This window comes from Orcinus orca, chromosome 9 (genome assembly GCF_937001465.1).
Source record: "Orcinus orca chromosome 9, mOrcOrc1.1, whole genome shotgun sequence".
NCBI classification, from domain to species: Eukaryota; Metazoa; Chordata; class Mammalia; order Artiodactyla; family Delphinidae; genus Orcinus; species Orcinus orca.
This window is the reverse complement of record NC_064567.1, coordinates 91,950,319-91,972,901: the sequence shown is the minus strand read 5'-3', so window position 1 is coordinate 91,972,901 and position 22,583 is coordinate 91,950,319. Positions and strand designations below refer to the sequence as shown.

General features: G+C 41.5%; 1 protein-coding gene across 3 annotated transcripts in view; it reads right to left on the bottom strand.

Moving 5' to 3' along the window:
• POU6F2 (POU class 6 homeobox 2) overlaps nt 1-22,583 on the bottom strand; it is a 382,660-nt gene that overhangs the window by 246,270 nt on the left and 113,807 nt on the right. For all 3 annotated transcript variants that reach the window (XM_049714566.1, XM_049714565.1, XM_004263329.3), the window contains exons 3-4: nt 7,347-7,438; nt 4,100-4,328 (exon numbers count right to left, since the gene is read on the bottom strand). In XM_049714566.1, the coding sequence (XP_049570523.1) occupies nt 4,100-4,328; nt 7,347-7,438 (321 nt within the window). The remainder of the gene's footprint in view (nt 1-4,099; nt 4,329-7,346; nt 7,439-22,583) is intronic.

Sequence of the window (22,583 nt, the reverse complement as noted above, 5' to 3'; positions counted from 1 at the left end):
GGAAGAGAGGAGACAGGTTATCAGCCACCTGGGAGCAGGGATAGATGCCTGCCTGCTCAGAGGGGACAATGATGCAGCCTGCAGCCTGTGGGCTCACTGGCTGGACTCTGCTGGACTCTCTCTAATCCCCAAACCTGTCCCAGGCTCCCTGAGGCTGGGCTGCAGGGCTGTTTCTAGGATTTGGTGAGATTTCTAACTCCTCACTCCTGTCTGTTTCCTTACAAGAAGACACTATAATTGATGAGACAGCAGTGCACATCTCTCTCTCTGTCTCTCTGTCTCTCTCTGTCTCTCTCTGTCTGTCTCTCTCTCTCTCTCTCTCAAGGATCTGAAGAAAACGGGAAAACAATCCCCAGGCTGTGCAGACAGGTTTCCTGCAGGGCTATGTGGTCTCTTTTTCAGGATGCAAAGATTTTCCTGGATAAAATCTCAGAACAAGGGCTTCCCTGTGTTTTAATTATGCAAGGGAATACCTCTTGGTGTTGGGGATATACTTGTCCTGACAGAAGCAGACACGTTCTCAAATAAGTTATTCCTTTTGGTCATTATCATCATTTAGAGGCCTGGGATGGTGAGGGAGATCAGGAGAATTAGTGACGGTGCTTATCACAGTCACATGGCTCCTGGTGACCCTCAGATTTTGGGAGTCTGGAGGACGCTGCTGGAGATAGTGGGGGAGGGCCAAATGAATTTTGAAAAAGCTCCTTGGAGCAGGCTTTCTTAAATTTGAGTGTGCATAGGAGCCTCCTTTTAAGAACGCAGATTCTGTTCAGGGTGTCTGGGACGGAGCCTTGATAAGATGCTGATGCCGCTGGTCTGGGGACCATGCACAGAGAAGGAGACTGAGATGGGACCCCCGCTGCCTGAGCAGAGAGGAGCTGCTCTCGTGTAACGTGTCAGTAGTGCTCAATAAAATACATCCAGGGATCACGGCCTCCGAGGCTCTGAGAGCTATTCCATGTCACTTGATACGGAACATAAATGAACCGGCTCTCAAGCCCTTTAGTAAAGAGGAAGATACTTGAAAATTTATTCCTGGGATTCCAAGCCATTAAGAAACTGATGCCATTTTTTTTTTTTTTGTTCTTAGCAAAATTGTGGCTTTTGAGCTAGAAGGATGCATAGGCTGAAGGACTGGGCAGGAAAGTTGGGGAATAATCAAAGACAATTCCAGTTGGCAGACTTATTTCGTGAATAAAATCTTAATGCTTCACAATGAGGAAAAGGGGAACCATCCAGAACTAAGTGCCTCCTATGGAAACAGGTCCTACTTCAGAAGTGTTGAACATTCAGTCCCTCCCCCTCACACTGACGAATCAAATCTGTCTTGTAAAATCACGCGAGAAGGTGGGCTAGCTATTATATAGGTGGGCAGACTTACTGGTTGTTTTAAAAGATTCTTAAAAGCCTTGGACCGAGGTTCCATTTTCATTGTCTAGAAGCAGGCCATGGGGAGCGGGTAGAGCATTCTACCCTGCCGGTTGTATAAATTTGTGTAAGGACTCCTTCTCAGGTATTATAACCCATTTACAGGAACACCACCCTTGAAAAAGGGTGAGACTCAAGGACTCCTAGGACTGGCTCAGTCTCAAAGTCAATCAGGACCCCTGCAGATGACTTTCTGGCCACCCGCCATCACCCACCATCCTGAGTCCCACTACCTTCCATGACATAACCTGGGGAGCTACGCAAGCTGTAGGCGCGGCCAAGGGGATTGTTAAGGGCCACAGTAGGTTTCTGAAAGGCGGTGAGATCATCCTTGGGTTGTCTGCTGGCCAAAAAGATGACGGATCAGCATTGTCCTTCAGGTGGCAGACACTGATCTTGGACACCTTGCAGAGATGAGACGTTTCGCTGATTCCCATCCTTATTGCCCTTGGAATTTTTGCAGGATGACCATCTCTTTCCGGTTTGTCTGGGACTTTGCTGGTTTCAACGGTGAAAGTTACAGGCCCCAGGAAAACCCCCAGTCCCTGGCAAACCAGGATGGCTGGTCCCTTTTCGGACTAAGGAGGTCTGGGTGGTGAAGAACTTATGTGGGAAGATATGAAAGGAACAAAAAGCTGAAGGAAACTGGAAGGGAGAAATTTCCTGGACCGTAACAGTAATTTAGGAGTTGGGATTCATTCATAAGGATAGCAAAGAAAAAAGGTGTTTGGAGGAAGAGCTTGAGGGTTAAGAATAACTAGGAAGCTTTTCCTATAACTGACTGACTTGCAGCTGGGAGGTGTTTTCGTAATGACCTCCTGACTTGCCTCCAGCATCATTGAAATTTCAAAGATGGAGACAAAGGGAGAAATAGCCCCTTGTGCTTGTGTAGTAGACAAGAGCTTGACCATCAATTCCAATACTCTTCTGAAGATGAGGCCAATAGGGAAATTGTGAGAGAAGCACCAGGGGATTAAAAAGAGCTAGTACTCTCACTGAAACTACTTACTCAGGATACCAATATTAGGATTCATTTTCTGAAACCAAAGGTGCCAAAAAGAACCAAATTCCAAACTATAAACTAATATTAAATTTGATATTTTTTTAAAAAAGAGAGAAAATTTTGATGGAAGTCCACATTGGACCAGTCACTCATATTGAACCCTTAAAAATAATCAGGTACTAAAATCCTAAGAACACCAAACCTTAATAAAGAGATGATAAGCCTGGACTTTTGGACTCTGTCTTTGGCATCCACTTTAACCAAGCAGGACTAATTCATGACCTAGGAGCTCTGTGAGCTCATGTTTATTTATAACATTCAATATTCCCATAAGGGCAAATGTTCCAAATGGAAGCCTGCATTTTGATAATGCCCGTTTCTTCATTAAGATTTCATCATCCACCTACATTAAAAAGCCTCTCCCTACATTTTGTTGCTTTTGCTTTCATCTTGTTTATTCCTGCCTTATTTGCTTAATCTTGAGATCCTGGCTTCCCAGGCACTCTCAGATTTGAAACTAGCAAAGTTTGTGCATTAGCGTGTCCCAGGCATGCATGATTTATGAATGGCAGGTTTCTTGGCACAACTTAATGGTATAAGAGAGACTTTGTTTTAAACATTAAAGTGAAAGTCAAGAAGTGGCAACAATGGGTGGGATATTAAAACATAGGGCGTGTAAAGAAGTTTGGGTCAAGAGTTAACCAGGTCTTACTTGGTCTATTCCTTAATCTATGGACTGACACTCTGACCATTTTAATAGGTTATAAGGAGCCCTGACTTATGACCAACTAAAAAAGTACTTTAAATTGTTATTATGAAAACTTGCCCAACCAAACTCTCACTCTGTAAAACAAACAAAAAAAAATTTAATTGCTAACATTTATATCACTGGAGAAAACAACCTCTTTGACCAGTCCAAAATAAATTTGTCTTCCCTTTTTTTAGGCACCCTCATCATATTCAAGCTCTTTCTCCATCATAATAGTTCTTCCTCTGACAGTCTTTTGTAATCAGTCTATCAGTCAGTGTTACCAAATCTTTTAAAGAAAAGTTAAAACCTTCGTGATATCAAGAGAACTACTCTTCCTGAGTAGAGTCCAACTCTTACTATATGCCCATGATTACATAAGATAAGAGCTCTATATATGTCTATTTTTCTTATTACAAAATATGACCTCAAATAACATAACTTTTGTTTAATAATTATAACTAAAATATACTTAGTAAGAAAAATAATAATTATTCCAAATGATACCTTGTATTTGAAATGTTCCAAACACTTCACACACAAACAAGCAATGTCTAACCTTTCTTTGCAGATGGCTAAAGTGAAGAACTCATGAGATTATAATTCAGGTCCTCAAATAACATCACAATCATTTTACATCTAAGTTTTTGATGTGTCATGCAATGATTGCTCATAAATGCTTCCAGAAGACCTGAAAGGTTTCAAGTCAATATTAAGACATGAGGACTGATAAAGCCCATGGCTTGAGCAAACTCAGGGTTCACAGACACCTTGAAAACTTTGCTTCCTACATAAGCCTTTCATAGCCTTTATGGTGGAAGCAGCTCTGAACTACATTCAACATTCAGGGCACTTGTCCACTTCAGAGAGCACGGGCCAGTGGATGGAGCCCTACATGACACAGAGACACGGTGGGTTACCTTGTAGAGTTTGCAGTGGCAGAGTCATAATGCCTCCAGCTGCAGCTGCTGCTACCAGCCCTTGGATGTTGGTGAGATTCGCAGTGGGCAGTGTGAGGACCAGCCCTTGCTGCCCTCCTAGCTGTCCGGCCATGCTGAAGGGGATGAGGACAGGCTGGCTGAGAGCCGGCGTGCCTCCCGGCCTCACACCGGTGACAGCAGAGGCTAACTGCTGGGCCGTCAGAAGTGGCTGCAAGGAAACACAAAATCCCAGCTCACTTTCCAGTGGAACCAAGACATGCGTTGTTAGAGCATTCTTCTTCTACTTAAGCTGGATCAGAAAGTTCCTGTACAAGTAGCAAAGAGACATGTTCTAGTCCAGAAAAAAAAGCTTGACTTCTAGGAAAAAAATTGAAATTGTATTTCGTTAATCTTTTTGGAAAATTTCATTTGGTTTGGAAAGCTCAAATACCTTTCAAAGTAATACCCTACACATATATTATTCTTCCATGGATTTTCACTTGATCCTACTCTTATATATTTGAAACTCTCTGCTAATTTATTCTGTTTTTCCAAAAAGAACTCATTGGAATCAGTGGAATTTATTGGTTCAAAAGAGCAATGAAATACTATTTTCATCTATTAAATTAGCAAAAATAATGCAAAAGACTTATGCAACGCTGGTAAGTCTGTAGTGACACCATTATATGGATTTAGGACAGGCGGATTGGCATAAACCTTTTGGAAAGCAGAGTCCGTTATCAAGGGCTACAGAAATATTCATCCCCTTTTGACTTAGAATATACTCCTGGGGTATGCTTCTGAAGACACCATTTTTTAAAAAAATATAAATGAATGAAAATATGCGTTACATTTTAAAATACATAAATGTTGAAAAACAGTTTGTTATATTGATAGTACTAAACTTGGTAAGATATTATGTAGTCTTTAAAATGGATCATTCTGACACCTCTAGAAAAATAGAAAATGTTTATGAGAATATATAAAATTAACTGGATAATAATTAAGCAAGTGATGATGATCAAATCATTATTAAATGGTAAAATTATACATGTATAATGACAAGATCTAAAAAGGAATATAAAAAAACAAATATTTGATATGGATAAATTTGAAAAGCTTTAAACAATGTCTTTTGTTATTACACTAACATTCTTTGCCCTGTTAAAATGACATTAAAAACACATGTTTACATCCACTATCCAGTAGCCATTGTTTGATATGGAAAGGCAGCCACATAGGTGTGCACTTCTGGGCACTAGATATATCTGAGCTCAGGTATGAGCTCAGGTGGGGGTCTTCAGGATGATGTAGGAAGGATTCCTTGTCCAACCAGGCCAGATGACTGAAAGGGTCACTGATCTTAGCATCCTTCATCCGGGACTTTCATTGCACCCCTGCAGGAGCCATTTAAGATCTAATCCCATGCCCATTTTTCTTCTAGAGGAGCCGATAAAAAACTCTCATTGGGGAGTTTCAACTTTTTGTTTTTAACACAGAATGATTCTATAAAGTAAGAGGTAACTCAGTGTAGGTATAGTACAAAGCCCAATATTTAATAGCCAGGCACTATTTTAATGTGTATGAACTCCGATGTCCTATCAATGACATACTGAGTTAGTTACTTGTCCAAAGTCACATATCCAGAGGGGTGGGGGGATTCCGATCCAGCCAGGCTGCTCCAGAGCCCATGTTTTACTCCCTCTCAATACACAGAACAGATTTGGAGAAGGGGGTGGCTTTATTTGAAGAATGGGGGATGGCTGAGTCATAAGCTTCAGATTGCTGGCATCATATCACTGCCAGTAGTGGTACCATGATGAAAGGGAAGGCAAATGGGCAGTCTTCAGACTGTATGCAGGCCACAGATGTGGATGGTGGGGCCTGCAGCATTTTTTTAATTGAATTCATGGGTTTACAGCAGGGCATCCACTGTCCACTTTGTCCCAGTGTCCCCTGCTTCTCACTGTCTGGGTCTGTCGTGCTATGTTTCTAACCTGGAGGCATTGGAGTTTGTCACCCCTGCTATGTTCACACACACACACACACACACACACAATGTCACGAGCATGAAATTAGAAAGGGCATGGCCTTCAGAAGCTGGTTTCTGGGATGCCCAGTCAAACTCCCTCTAAGTCTCCATAAGAGATCAGGCATCAACCCAAGCTTTCTGTCTGGAGCACAGAGGCATTTGTGCTCTGAGATGGACTTTGGAATCTGAGGCCATAGGGAGACTTGGCGGGGGCTGGAACAAGAAAGTCAAGACCAACTCAAGCTCTAAACTTGCGTTTTCAAGCCTGCAACTGATGAGCCCTAAAGTGCTGAAAGTGATTAATTTCCTGGAATCACAATGACAACCAAAGAGAGAGAAAGGCTCAAGGATCAGCTTCTTTTTCTATAAAAGTGGGTGAACTCTGAGAACTTCACACTAAATGACAGAGGTTTAAAAAAAACAAAACAAAAGCCCAGCCTTTTACAACTGTGTTGTACATCTCCATATAACCATACCAGGCTGCAAAAAACAAATATTGGACTTTAAAAAATAATGAATGTTATTTCTTTATTAATGCAGGAGCTATATATGATGTACAGTATTGTCAAACCCAATAAGCTGAACTTGCATTAAAATTGTATTAACTTTTTTGTATTAAATCACATCTTGTATTTCAAAAACGGCTATAGTAAGGTTGAAATAACTTAATTTTCTTCACAGTCCAATCATTAAAGTTTTACTTTCCAGAAAACTGCATGATAACCAAAAGCACAATTATAGTGGGTTTTAAGAAGAAAAAATGTTTCCAAATTATTAAAATCAACATTCCCTTTAAAAAGAGAGAAGAGGGGGCTTCCCTGGTGGCGCAGTGGTTGAGAGTCCGCCTGCCGATGCGGGGGACACAGGTTCGTGCCCAGGTCCGGGAAGATCCCACATGCCGCGGAGCGGCTGGGCCCGTGAGCCATGGCCGCTGAGCCTGCGTGTCTGGAGCCTGTGCTCCGCAACGGGAGAGGCCACAGCAGTGAGAGGCCCGTGTACCGCAAAAAATAAATAAATAAATAAAAAGAGAGAAGAGTTCTGCTAACATTTTTTTTCTTGATGGTATTTAATAAATAATGTAGCCATATAGTTTCCCATACAAAAAATTATCACCGTCTTTGCTCTGTTGGAGTTAATTGGTTTTAACTCATTATTATTTATTTGGTTATTTATATGGTTAAACCATCCTACATGCAGCAGTTGAGAGATACTGACCTGTGGCCCAACTGGGAACGGGAGGTGGGTCTGACTGGCCTGCTGTTGTTCAGGGGTGCCTGGGTCTGACAGCGCCGGGTTTCCTCTGGCCCCTGGAATTCAAAAGAGAAACGCACCCTTAATATAAGATCCAGAATGGGAACTGCCCATGACCCCATTTTCCTGTGATGTCACATAGCATTAAGGCACAGATGATATGCCAGAGTGCTTTAACAACAGCCCCAGTGCTCAAATCACTTGTCAACTGCATACATTATGCTAACGGACGTTCGGGATGGACCAAGTCATTCTAGGAGGGAGGAGGCTGTGACAGCACAGAAAGTGACACCATCATCAGTCGCACTAATAGGCTTGCATTATACATCAGTTTGCAGGGGGTGTGCCAACATGGCCCCGGTGTGGGAAACTGCATCCTTTATGCATAGGCGGGCAACAGCTAATCTAATTTCCCAAAGCCAGAGAAAGCACGATCTCAGACACGACCAAGCACATCTATATTATCCCTTAATATGGCTTGGTACCCTTAAGCCCTTTCTCCATACACACTTCAGGTACTGAATCCTATGGATGAGTTTTCCTAAAAACAAAGCCTTTTTCTTTTCTTTTGTTAAAAATTGAAGTATAGTTGATTTACATTGTCATGTTAGTTTCAGGTGTACAGCACAATGATTCAGTTATACATACATACATACATATATATATATATATATATATATATATATATACACACACTTTCTTTTTCAGATTTTTTTCCCTTATAGGTTATTACAAAATACTGAGTAGAGTTCCCTGTGCTCTACGGTAGGTCCTTGTTGGTGGCTCCTTATGTCCTAAAAAACACATGCATCTCCCTAAGCAAATTTCCTGGGTGCTAACTTACCCCCACACTACCCCCAGGGATCCCCCCTGTGGTGAGCATAGACAATAACGTACTTCCTTTGCTAGAATCCTGTTGGATGCTAAAGCGTGAAAAATGAAATTCCACCAAAACAGCAGACCTTTCAAACTTTCTTAAACATTATTGTTTCTCTGTGTGTGCTCATGTGCTTTGTTTCAGGACAAACCATAGAAGGTGATACAGTGGCAGTAACAATAAATATATAAATAAATAAGAAGCAAACAAAGCTAGCAGCCATCTTTGAGGGGTCTTAGTTGGTAGCTTTTGTTTTCTTGGTGATTGAAATCTAATTCCAAGCCATCCTTAACAAGATCCTCTTTCCTGATGTTTGTCCTATGAATAGCAAGTGGAAGACAATTCAAACCTTGTTTACTGGCGTGCCATGGATGACCAAGAAAAAAAAGATATGATTCTGTCACACTTATAAATTTTAAAGAAGGTATTATTAGCTCATTTAAAACAAATTCTTCTATATATTCTCCAAAGTGACAGACTTATAAATAATGGAAATGTGGAGAAAAATACTTCAGCACATTAAGCTACAAATAAAATTGACTGCTACATATTATTCAATTGACTTCTATCTCCACAGCCGCGTGTCAATCATAACAGCATTTTATAATAGGATTAAGCAATAAATGTGCAAAGCCATTATGCAGAAATCTGAAAATCTGATTAATTTGTAATATTTTTTTGTGCCGAAAGTCAAGAATGGACATTGCTTGGGGAATACTTACAAGCATTCTATTGAAATTTCTAAATTGATTTGGAACAAACTAATAAAAACACAGACTTGCTGACATTTTATAAAGTGAATTCTGTCAAAATACGTTTGGCATTTTAATGATCGCTGTCATTTAATAACAAGGGTAAGATGGCCCATCATAAGATGCCCACAATTTCCCCATAACATGCAGGAGACCTTTCTTCTAAATTTTTTATATTTGATTTATTTATCATGCTTGAGTAGCAGGGCATTTTAAACTGGGAGCTGCATTATGCAGTGTAAATCTCACAACTTCAGTTCTTACAGACCCAAGTCCTATTTTGCCTTAGAATTCTCAGAAGAGTTTTACTTTTATAGAGCTAACCAGGTCCCAAAGTGATCTTTTGGTCAATTAACGTAAATTCTCAAATGGTTAAAAATCTGCTTTGGTTTAGTTTATGAAAATGTTTTAAAAAAATTGGTTTGTTCTTTATGCTTGCCAGACATGGATTTTTATGTCTGACTGTGAAAAACTTTGACAATGCACAGAGAAAGAAAAATCTTTTTACACAATTAAAAAACATATATCTTAATCAAAAACTTTTTCTATACTATGCCAGGCCCTTCTGTCTCATATTTCTTTCATGCATACCAGGCTCACTTTTTGATTCTGTTCCTAATGACACATCATGGTAATGTTTGGGATCTGTCCCATCCAGGCACTGTGTCAACAAGATTGTGTCTTTGTTACCTGTAACTTGACACAGATTACATTTGCTTACATTTTATTCTCTGTTGCTGGAGGCTCTCACCAGTGCACAGCAGCTTGTTTTGAGGCTGGTTATCCTCAAAAACCATGTTCAGTGCAGTCCAGGGCAATTCCACACAATTTCATGTGTAAAATGAAGTCTTTCACAGGCTCTAGAGGAGATTATGTATGCTCTCCTGCCTGGATCAAAAAGTGATGTTTCTTCTTAATGCACATCTCCATTTTCCCCAAACACATGTATCACACTTAACCTTGTAAGACCATAAACTAATCTGTCTGGGTCATAAGGCGGCTCCCAAATCAGGGGCCTTCTCAGAGCCAGAAGGGGGATCCAGTAATCAGAATGAATAAATGACGTTGGCTAAGAGTTTCAGAGAGCTCTGAAGCAGCGCTCAGCCGTAAGTTAGCAGAGAATTTGAGGTTAGGTACAGGCACAGATACGAAAATGTGAACTTAAGTGGGTTGGGCAGGTTCCTCCTGATCAGGGTCCTAGGAAATATGCTAGGAGATCAAGGAGATCAAGGAAGCCCAGAAAGCTCTCTGTGGCCTGTTCTGAATTTAAGAGTCTAGGCTTTTCTGGCAGCAACTGTGAGCTCCTGTGTTCACTGGTTTACTGCTTTATGCCCAGCTCTTAATGTAGGCATCATTCACGTTGATTGAATATTCACTCAATGGAAATAGAGGTTGGGCTTTTAATTGGGGGCTGGTATAATTCCTTTAAAATAGGTATGGGCATCCACTTCACTAGTTACTCTTAATTAGCATAAACTTTGGAAATTATCTCTAAATTATTAGCTTCTTAGCAAATTCGACTGTAATTCTGATTTTTTGTTTTGTTTTTAAAATTTTTATTGGAGTATAGTTGATTTACTCCAATGTTGTGTTAGTTTCAGGTGTACAGCAAAGTGAATCAGTTATACATATACATATATCCACTCTTTTTTAGATTCTTTTCCCATATAAGTCATTACAGAGTACTGAGTAGAGTTCCCTGTGCTATACAGTAGGTCCTTATTAGTTATCTATTCCAATTTAGATATTAAAAGCAGTTTGGTGTACAGGTTAAAAGCAAGCACTCTTAAATTTGAAACTTTCCTTGCATTGAGATTTAGCCCTGCCCCTTAACTAGTTGGGTGAACTTGGGCTGGTTTTCCAGTTTACTTATATATACACTAGCTTCCTCTTGTAAAAACCCGGGAAAATAACTGTATGTCATTCATAGGGTTGCTATGGTGAGGATTAAATGAGCACATATATTTGTAAATGTCTTGGAACAGTGCATGCTTGTCACAAAAGTGTTCTTTCTCTTGACTACCATTAGTTAAAAAGATTTAATTTTATTTAATACAATATTTAGCATTATTTGATTTGCCCATCATATTTACCTGCCCCAAGTAACTCAACACAAACGCCCATGCCGATGTGTGTTGTCCGTGTTTCCTCACACACCACCCTAACTGTGTGCTCTGTACAATCTGATAAATGTTTGGATCTGAACTAAATGGTCAGGTCTTTAAAGAGCCTCTGAAGTGAGATGTGCATGGATAATCCTTCCTTTAGTCCCTGGTAGCATGACCAGGTAATATGGCACAAAGATACTGGCAATTTGCTCCCAAGTTCTCACCCAGACCATAGCTTAGACCAGCAGCTCTTACCCAGGCCTATGAATCAGAATGGTCTGTGGAGCTTCCTGAACACACAGAGGTTCACATCCCTCATGAGGCTACTTTCAGAGCATCCAGAGGGTGGCTCATGTGTACGTTTTATAAAACTCCACTGGTGATAGAAGACCATGGGGAGAAAACAGTGGCTTACATGCTGCTCAGGCAAGTATGAATCTCCTCTGCACTGAGGATGCCATGTACAATTAGTTTTACGACAGCAGATGGGTCATCAGCCAGCATTACTCCCTTGGCCCTCCAAGCTCCTCTACCTGGAGCATTCTTCCATCGTAATCCTGGTGGCCTTCTAGTTTAGCAATCTATGTCAGATGCATCTATTTTGTAATATTCACAGGTACTTCAAGGAGTAAAAACTGATTTTAAAAGGGATCGTAAGGACTTCCCTGGCGGCCCAGTGGTTAAGACTCTGAGCTTCCACTGCAGGGGCTCAGGTTCAATTCCTTATCGGGGAAGTTCCAAATGCTGCTCGATGCAGCCAAAAATAAATAAATAAAAGGGATCATTAAAAAATTTAAAATAGCTACATTACATTTATTTCTTTCCTCGCTTTATCAGTAGCAATTAATGAATGTTGTTGGCTGAAAAGCAAATGTATTAGTCTTCTGTAACGTTTACAGTTTTGGATCTTCATTCAGTTTTTTTCCATTATCAAAATGTATTAATGGGTTTTAATTTTTTTTAATAAATTTATTTATTTGTTTATTTATTTTTGGCTGTGTTGGGTCTTCGTTGCTACGTGTGGGCTTTCTCTAGTTGTGGCGAGCAGGGGCTACTCTTCGTTGCGGCACGTGGGCTCAGGAGTTGTGGCTCACGGGCTCTAGAGTGCAGGCTCAGTAGTTGTGGTGCATGGGCTTAGTTGCTCCACAGCATGTGGGATCTTCCTGGACCAGGGCTCAAACCCGTGTCCCCTGCATTGGCAGGTGGATTCTTAACCACTGCGCCACCAGGGAAGCCCTGGGCTTTAATTTTTGAGTGCTTAATTTAAAAGTAAATAATAAGATGACCAAGAAATTAAAATAAATAAAATAAAATAAAGTAGCTATATAATAGAAGTCACTTCTGTAAACACAGGGACCCCTGATAGAAGTCTGCTAAGGAAAGGATAAGTCATAAATGTTGGAGACACTGAAAGACTGATTAGGAGTTCAGCTGGTACACTGCAATGAAACTTAATTTTAATTGCTAAAATGCCTGCTTGTCAGAGCATTGGTTCATTCGACACCATCTTTCCAGTGTTGATGTTGTATGCAAAATCTGCAAATCTGCTGGCGGCTCTCTCTGCTCTGGAGAGCCTGAACTATCTAGGTAGCCGGCGTGGGGGCAGTGATACCCTAGGCCCCTGCTCCTCTCTTTAGTAACTTCCTGATTGGGGGAGCCTCTGAAGTTGCACCCTGCCCCCCCACCAAGTCAAGGTCAGAGTTCCTGAATGACCATCACTGCATTCCTCATACTAAGTTAGTTTTCCTTTGCAAATTAAAACAATTTTATTTTTGTATAAGAGTTTTGGATTAACTGAGGCAAACAAGACTCAGTACCTCTTAGCAACTCTAAGAGTGAAACAGATGTACACTCCAGGATAGAGTTTTAAATGCGACCCCCTCCACCATTACCCCTTGCCCACACCTGTCTTTTTGGAGTTGACTCTTCCAAATAAGTCATTTTAAGAAACAAATAGGACATTTTTAATCCTGAGAGGGCATACTCCTTTCTGGATCCTTACCCCATTGCCTTTGCAAAGAGGATATAAGGGCTGGGGCAGATTGAGGAGAAAACAGACTTGCACATATGAATGGCTCATCAGAATACACCAGTTCCACTTTCAGTTGGCCATCCTCCAATATTCAGTGCACGAGATTCCCTCATTAACGACCAATGCATTTTTAACAAATCGATTCTTCAGAGGGAGAGTTTGGGTTTCTGTCCACTATGCATTAGCACAAACGATCACAAGAAGGTCACAGGGATCCCTCAGCTTTTTCTGGTATCTATACCTTTCCTACCCACTGTTTGCTGTTTTCACTGGGGAGTGAGGTGAGGCAGAGGTTGCTTATTGTAAGATGGACAGTTGAATGCATTATTATTTCATGTTGGGCATGTGAACCCAGCTAAGTGGGGCAGAAGACCCCTCTAAATTAAACTTCCCTTTCTTTCAATTTCTTCAAGATTACTAAATGCCAAGGAGGGAGTAGAGGTGTCCATAAAAATCTTTTCGAAGTCATTGCCACTGTCGGCCATTTTTTATTGCCCGTTGAGATTTCTTTATGATACGGGCCACACATGTATTTACGTCCAGAACACTATACAGACCCCTGGTGGAATTGGAGACTCTAAAGAGATAAGCCACACTTGAAAATTAAACATTCATTAATTAACTTAGGGTTTGTGCATTTTTGCAAGTTCTGTTGTCAAGTACTTGTAACCTCACCCATTGAGGCCTGTAGAACAGTAAGTGTCTGATGACATTAATGGGAAGAATGGATTCCTTTATTCTTCTAGCAGGTGACTTATCTGGCCTTTGATGGAGGGAAATCCAGTTATCTTTGAGTGAGGGGTCTAGGTCCTCAGTGGTTTTATTTTATTTTTTCTTCGGTGGTTTTAAATGCTGATCTTTATTTAAAGGCTGTACATAAGCATTAAAAGTCAAAGGGAGATTCGAGATATCTAGATAAAGCAGAACAAGAAACCCCAAAAATCCTTTATTTGGACTTGATTATCTGAAGGTGTTTTTGTAATATCTACCAAAATTATTCAGTATTTGCTTCAGCCCTCCATGTAGACTTAGTCTATGTGTGCTCTGGAAACCTTTAAAGACGTTTTTTTCTCTCAAAATTTCCTATATCTCCCTTCAGTCTTCCTTCAACAATTTTTTATCATTTGTTTTCACATCCATCTCATAAAAGCAGAGCTGAACTCCTGCGATATCCAGGCCAATAAAGTTCTCAATTTCTGTAAATGCTTCCTCTCAGAAAAGAGATGAAAAAGAGACAGTCATCAAATATACTTAAGCAAAATTCCACGACACACTGCTGGCATGTGGAGAGCTTTGGGGTACGCATCAATGCTTGAGCACTGCTGTGTCTACAAGAGTATAAATTCTTTCAGGGCAAAGATTCTTTCTCACTCACTTTGTATCTCCTGCAGGTCAGCTCTGGGCCTTGGCGTGTGTGTATGTATGCATATATGTGTGTACGTATATATTATGTATGTACGTTGTTGTTTAGGTAAGTTGTTCTTAAAATGTTGGAGATGTGTATCAGAGTGTGCTGAAACAATTTAGAAACAGATTTTAAACCACCTGAAAATGATTTGTCTCATTTTTAAAATGCCCTTCTTGATCTAAGAGGCTTTGCTAATATCAACACACTTCTCCCAGGAAATGGACACTTCCTCTGACAAGGTCATTGCTAGGGGCCACGTTCAACACTGCACTGCATCCAGGGATGAAGTCCTTGCTGTCAGCCTACTGATAGGACCCTGCTACGGGCCCCTGGACACAAAGGTCGTGTAGACCCTGTGTTTTTATGCCCATGCAGGGAGCTTGATTCTACGCTTCATCTTTGCTCAAATTTACATGAGGGCTGGCTACATAATTTATGGGGCTCAGTGCCAAATGCAAGTCCAAGTCCCTAACGTGGGGCTGGGAAGTCAATATCCCCCTTCCCCAGGGCTGCTGCCTTAATCCACAGCAGATGGGTGGACTCAAGAGATTGCAGCCTCCTTGCTGGGCTGCGCTGGACACCTGGTTGGGATGAGTTGCATGCTGATCCTATGACTCTCTCTGCACCTGAGTCTAGAACACTGAGAAGGGCAGAAGGGAGAAGGTGACAGCTGCACTCCAGCTTCTGGGGGTCCTGGGGCACCCAGGGCAGAGAGCAGGTGGCTGAGAATTGCCCTGTCCTGAGAGGTAGGGAGGTAGTGGCTGGACCGCCAGAGGCTCCAAGCCTCCCTGCCTCTGACCCCACGCTCTTGTCGTCCCATTGGACTTGACCCACAAAACACAATTTCAAAGATAAATTATTAAGAATCTCAAGATGGTGACCTCAGAGCCTTAAATTCCAAACATGGGACCCTGCTGGGTGGCGAGCCCTGTGTACCTGCAGTGGTTGATGGCCCATGAAGCAGGCCCTGCCCAAGGGACCTTCTCATCAAGGGTCCTCAAGTTTTAAAAAGTGCACGTAAACCTACAACTCTTTGAGAGCCATCTTCCAAATCAGTGTAAATTCTGATAAGAGTGTTTATGTCTATAGACGAATTTAGACATGGCTTGTTTTCCCCAACAAGAAACCAAACTTACAAATCATCATGTTATTATCAGTGACCACATTTGCTGGAAAAGTAAGATAAAATTTTGTTTTGTTTTCTATCCATTCTCAGTTACCTGTCTCTAAAATGGGGAGACAAGGCATAAATTCCTTAAAAGAAAAATCATAGAAAAGATGTCTTTTCTTTCAGTTGTAGACCTAATTTACTAACAATGTTACACTTTCACTAACAATAAACACAGATTTTTTTCCCTCCTGACCAGCTGCCAAGTTTGACAACAAGGGGATGAGATCAAGACACTCTCCGGTGGAATAACGGACCTAGTTTTAAGGTCCTCTCAATTTACCTATCCATGGTAAAACATGCAAGAATTACTGAGAACTGACTTTAAATACGCTTGAAAAATGGTCAAAGCTGATAACTAATCTGCTTTAAAATTGTGTGTGTGTGTGTGTGTGTGTGTGTGTGTGTGTGCGTGTGTGTGTGTTGGGGTAGGAGGATGAGGCAGAAGGGAGGGGAACTAGTCCATTTTTTCTTACCTTCGTTATAGTAACAGGGGTGACAAGCTGTAGGGTAGAGGTCACTGTGATTCCTTTTGCAATAGCCCAGCCTCCAGCCTCTTATAGCAACACTTGAGTTTGTATCTAATATCTGCAAGGCTCTCTTTGAGGCCCCCCAGACCTACAGAGCTGCACCATCAAAAGTCTCATTATGAGTTTTTAAACTGTTTTCAGTTTATTGAGGTTCTTAGCTGAGCAGCCCCCAATGCAGGCAGACCCCAGAGACTCTGTGGGTCCAGTTCCAGACCACCACAACACAGCAAATAAAGTGAGTCACAAAAATTTTTTGGTTTCCCAGTACTTATAAAAGTTATGTTTACACTATACTGTAGTCTATTAAGTGTGCAATAGCATTACATCTAAAAAAGTGTACACACCGTAATTTTAAAATACTTCTAAAAGATGCTAACCATCATCTGATAACACAGGGTAGCCACAAACCTTCAATTGTAAAAGAAGAAAAAATGCAGTAACTGTGAATCATGTTAAAGTGAAGCACAATAAAGCAAGGTGAGCCTGCAGATACCTGGACCCCAAGTCTGAGAAGGAGGTGAGGGTGAAATAGAGAGCGCTGCATCGTGGTTACATGAGCTCAAATTCCTGGCTTAGACTGAAGTCAGCTGGAAACCACAGTGATGTATGTTTCCCCTCTTCTCCAAGACCTACATGCCTTCAAAAGGTCTGAACTCTGCACAACCTTTCAGCAGCAAGGAGGCTGCTGATTTGACGTTCAGAATATGATTTAACCGTGAGCCACAACGGAAGAAATCATTATTTCAATTGGAAATGATGGCCTCTGGATGCAGTCGCTTCTGATAACATACGCGGTACAAGATCTTGGAGACCCTCAATGCAGAAAGCGTGTGGCCCTCGATCCGCGGTGACTGCGAAGAGCAGGTGATTAGATCATCACAGACTGTTAACTTTCCCAGACTTTGAGACTTCACAGGGCAGTCCAGTTAAAGAAGACCGTTAATGATCATGCGAATAGAAAGATCTCGGCATTTCATTTTGCCAAGTAAAAACATTTTTTTAAACTGCCATGCTCTCTCACGATCCTACAACAAAGGTATTTTAAAGCCTTTCTCCCATACCAAAGAATGTGTTCTCTGTTTAAAGGAAAATCCTTTAAACTGAAGCAATTCAGACTAATGAAAAACTCATTGCATCGGACTTTTTTTTTCTCCTTCTCCCTTTGCCCAGTGTCTGCTTTTTTTTTTCTCCTTCTCCCTTTGCCCAGTGTCTGCAGAGGGACACTGGTCTGTCACAGAGCATTCAGGAGCTTCTGGTCAACCTGGTAGGATTTGAGGAATCACAGCAGCCCTCCCCTTTCACTCCTCCAGGCATAAGAAATATCTGACCAAACACTCCTAAAATGTTTCTTCTTTTGAATAAATAATTCCTCTTTTGCCTATCCTTTTGTAGAGACATCAGTATAATTTTCTTTATATATAAAGTTCTATGTGCCAAGTAATACATTAATTACTTTGCATATATTATCAACCCTTACAAAAATCCTGTAAGGTGTTTATGATTATTATGTCCATTTATACAGGATACTAAGCTTTATTACTCACATACCTAGTTAGTGACAGAGGTGACTATATCCCAGGCTATACGATTGATGGAAGGCCCACATCTGCATCAGCTAGACTGCTCCACAGCTCAAATATTTTATAAGCATTCACCAAACGCTTACTATGGGCCAGACACTTTGTTTAGTATTTTGTCTACATTTTCTCATTAAATCTCCAAAGAAGCCCTGTGTTATCAGGATTATCATTCTCCTTTTACAGCTGTGGAAACTGATGTTTAAATGGCTTAAACAACTCACCGACAGTCACACAGTTAACGAACAACAGCACTGGGATTTGAACCAAATTCCATCCAACTCCAACACTTACACTACCCTAGGTATCAAATGAAATGTTCCAGGGAGACAGAACACAATAAATCCCACACCATGACAGAAATTGTATTTTGGGGATATTTTCTTCTGTACCCAGTGAACCCTGGCTCCGGAGACCTCTAGTTTTCAGGTCTGGGAGGTGGGTGATGGAAAAAGGAAAATGGAACATGATGGGAGGAGACAGGCTTCTCCTGTGCCCTACTTTTCCCCCAGCCATATCCTGACCAGTTCCTAAGAAGTAAGCACTCCGGTCTCCTTTAAAATAATGCTCGTAAAGAGCAGAATGACAGCCGGATTTAGTTTAGGGTCTCCATGTGATCTCTGGACCAGCAGCATAAGCACCACTTGGGACCCTGCTAGGAAGGCAGACCTGCGGGTCTCAGCCCACCTGGGTCTCAGACCCACGGAACCAAAATCTGCATTGAAAGAAAATCCCCAGGTGATTCATACTCACAGTAAAGTGTGAAAAGCACTGGTTTTGAGTTTACAACTCTTTTCCTCCCTCCCTCCCTCCCTTCCTTCCTTTCCTCCCCTGGGTGGCATTTAAAGTGTACATGCACCTAAAACGCCCAATTTTTAGCAGACATTGGCAGTGGACTGTTACATCCTTTCTCACAAAAGTCAGGCGGGGGCAGGTGAGAATGTAGGAAAAGCAAACGTTCAAGAGGCATACTCTCAATCACAGTAATAACCCTGGAGCATGTCTCACCCCGTGCAACCCGGTGGGAGGACTCCCAGTGAAGAGGTTCACAGTGGGAAGTGCTGTTCCTACATTCTTAAAGGGAAGCATATTTATCCTTTTTAAAACACAGCAAAACTGATGCCAAATGTAGCCCAATACCCTTGCTCTGTGATTTATGATGATTTTCCTGACACTTTCTCCTTCCATACCCATATCTCTGCTTTTCCATGGTGAGGGCCCATGAAGATAAGAGTCTGGACTCTCTATTTCAGTTATTTACCCTGAGAGTGCCACATTCTTTGCAAAAGTAGCCAGAGTGCCACTTTAAAAAGGGGGGATAAAAATTTTAAACCCCTTAAAGTTGAAATAAAATTGCATTTCTACACAGATACTCTGAAAGGGTAGAATTTGCAATCACTCTTGCATGCAACTAAAGATTGGTGAAAGTGGGGTCACTTAGAACTCGGCAAAGGACAGGAAGGAAATACCCCCAGAGGAATTACATTGCATGAAACTGTACCATCACACCTAGTGAGCAAGCCGTTACAGTAATGAAGCTTCTATGACAGCATGACAGCACAAGATTGTGCAGGAAGAAAAGGATGTCACAAACTCACTGTGTACAAAATGCCAAGCGCTGCAAAACCTTCTTTGGAGATGGGGTAATGAAACGCTGCATCTGTAATAAGATTAAGTAGATCTAGAATATAAAAACTCAGACTAATGACCCATCAATAGATTGCTGGTTAGATTTCCGCACCCCCCACCCCCGCCGAGAATTGGTTATAAAAAACCAACCAGCCAAACTAGTCCAATTCATGTGTCTCTGACCATTTTTCTCTCACTTAGCCTATTTATTTCTTAGCATTACTGTAATTGAAAAAGTATCTATTGCTAAAAGATGCTATTAACTTGAGTGCATTCATAGAGTGTTCTATCACTAATAGACTTAGGTCATATTCTTTTATCCGTTTAGCAAAGCATTATTTTGTTGTCCTCTTGTTCAGAAGATTTTGTTCCGCTTAAAGTCAAATAGAACAAAAGCTTCACAGAACTTGTTCAGATTGTTTTTTTATCATTATTTTAACTCCATTATATGATAGGATCAAATGCATAGCAATTTCCATTTGTTATATTAACTTATTTTTGGATCTGTGTCAGAGCTCATTATAAAAATTATGCCTACGAAACATGACTTGGACTCAGATTATAACGGTAAGGTTCTAAGTCCAAATACTTTAAAAATCTACTTCTTGAGTTTACATTTGGCTTTAGAACGGTAACGTCCGCATTGAAGTAGAAAACAGAGCCAACCGCTAACTCAATAGTGAAAAGGTGACATGGTGGAAGTAGCGCTGTCCAGTCAGTTAAAAATATATACCAAATCTAGGATGCTACAGATGTAAAATTCACGAATATTTTATGTTGCACTAAGAAAGAAAACAAGTTGCTGATTAAACCATGACATGACACTGATTATAAGACACATCCCAATTTTTATCCTAAAATTTTCCCTTTAAGGTGTCACATTAAATTATGAGGAGGAAAGCTGTGTATCTCAGAATGAATAAAATACTTTAGTACTCATTGGCCTTTATATATCTATAAATTATGGCACAGAGAACAAGCAATAGCATAAACTGGAAATTTTACATTTAATCTCTAAATATCCTCAATATTGGGTGGGTCAGACTTTTATGACTGGAATATGATAAAATGCCTTATTTAGAAGAAATAGATTCAATCAAGAAGGGATCGGGGAGGGCTTCCCTGGTGGCGCAGTCGTTGGGAGTCCGCCTGCCGATGCAGGGGACACGGGTTCGTGCCCCGGTCCAGGAAGATCCCGTGAGCCGTGGCCGCTGAGCCTGCGCGTCTGGAGCCTGTGCTCCGCAACGGGAGAGGCCACAACAGTGAGAGGCCCACGTACCGCAAAAAAAAAAAAAAAAAAAAAAAAGGGATCGGGGAAAGAAACTAACAGTTGTAGAGCATCAGTCTGGCTACAGACTAGAATATTCTACATATGTCACCTGATTTCATCTTCGTACCAGCCCCATGATATTAGAACTCAGGTCAGAAAATTTAAGTAACAGACATACATCCACAGCTGATTTTTTTTAAAGGAGGAGGAGGAAGAGGAGCTGGGATTCAAACCCTCATGTGGTCAAGTTTGGGGGTCCAAGCTGCACTGTTAGCAAATCTATGGACTGTCTGCAAATCTAAGAATGTGTAGAATGAGGAGTATTTAGATATATCTACATGCTTCAGCCAAAGACCACCATGTAGTCGAACTTGATTTATAGACTCATTGACAGGAGGGAGAATGCACACCCTGGGGAACCATGGGGCATCACAGTAAGAAGAGATGACATAGATTTGGGCTTGTGTTGAGTGACTCTGAAGAGGGTTTGAAGAAGTGGGGCTTTGCTCTGCATTGGACCCTATCTGGAAGTCAGAGCTATGTTATGATTGAATATTCTAATAGTTCTTGTGTGAGAAGATAGGAAAGAGAGAGTGGGGTTAAAGTCATAATTGGGAAAAGAGCAATATTCACTCATATTAGCCAGGATGGGTGAATAGTTGGTCATTTTGTGGTCTGGACAATGTTCTCGTTTTGTCTGTCTTCAGACGGGCTATGGGGTGATCTTGGTTTTGTCCTGATCCATCCTGGTCAGATTGGCCTTGTCTGATTTGTCTGTGAAACTGGGTTCAGGAAGACGACACCAAGGCCTCCGGTGTGTGCCAGGCTGTAATATTCCGACAATACAGCCTGGAGTCAGAATGACTTGCGTTTTCATCTTTGCTTCACCTGTGCTATCTGTGTGACTCTAGATAAATTACTTGACCTCTCTGATCTCAAGTGTCCTCAGCTGTAAAACGGAGATAGTCATGGCACCTGTATTATACTTGTGATAGGGAAATAGATTACCGAATGAAAAGAGCCCAGCATTGTGCCCGGCACAAAATAAATGCTCAACAAAGTTGGTTGTCACTATGAGTTATTACCGCTGCATTATTACAAATAACATTGACATACGATTAACCAATCACAAGTGATCTTGATAAAGAAGGAGAGAGGAAAGCATGTGACCACAGAGGACGCCCTTTAGAGGAGCCTGTAAAATCCGACACGTGCACCAATATCCACGAATGAATTCAGGTACAGGAAAGAAAAAATGCAGGAAGACTGGACAAGGAGGACGACGACTGAATCAAAATCGCCACATCTAAAAACTCTGAGTTCTTGCCCAGTGTTTCTAAACTGCACATTTCCCATAAGTCCAAAAAAACTCAGCATCTCCCCTCTCAAAAGCTCAGGTTCCTCCTAACTTGCTCCAAAAGCAAATCTCTTTGCCTGGTCCCTCTGCTTCACCCCCAGGGACAGCCAGACACCATATCCCACATCTTGCACTCCAGCTTTGCTGACCGCTTCCCCTTCTCTGCTTCAGCTGCCCTCACTGTCACTCAGACCATGGACACAGTCGCCATACCTCCCATCTGTCCTGTCTCTCATCCATCCTACACACTGATGGCAGTGAGACCTGTAAATACTGGAGACCTCCCCCCCAATCTTTGGCTTCTACCTCTCTGAGAGAAAGCTGGGTCTGCAGATGGGGGTGGTAAGGGCTTGGGGTGGAGTAGGTGGGCAAGGTGACCCCTCCATCAGGAGACCTGTCAGTGTCTGGCTGGCCCCAGGGAGAGAAGTAAGGGAGCTGCAGAGCCTTTGGGGGAGGGGCACAGACTCTGCAGCTGGATTGCCCGTTGTCTCCA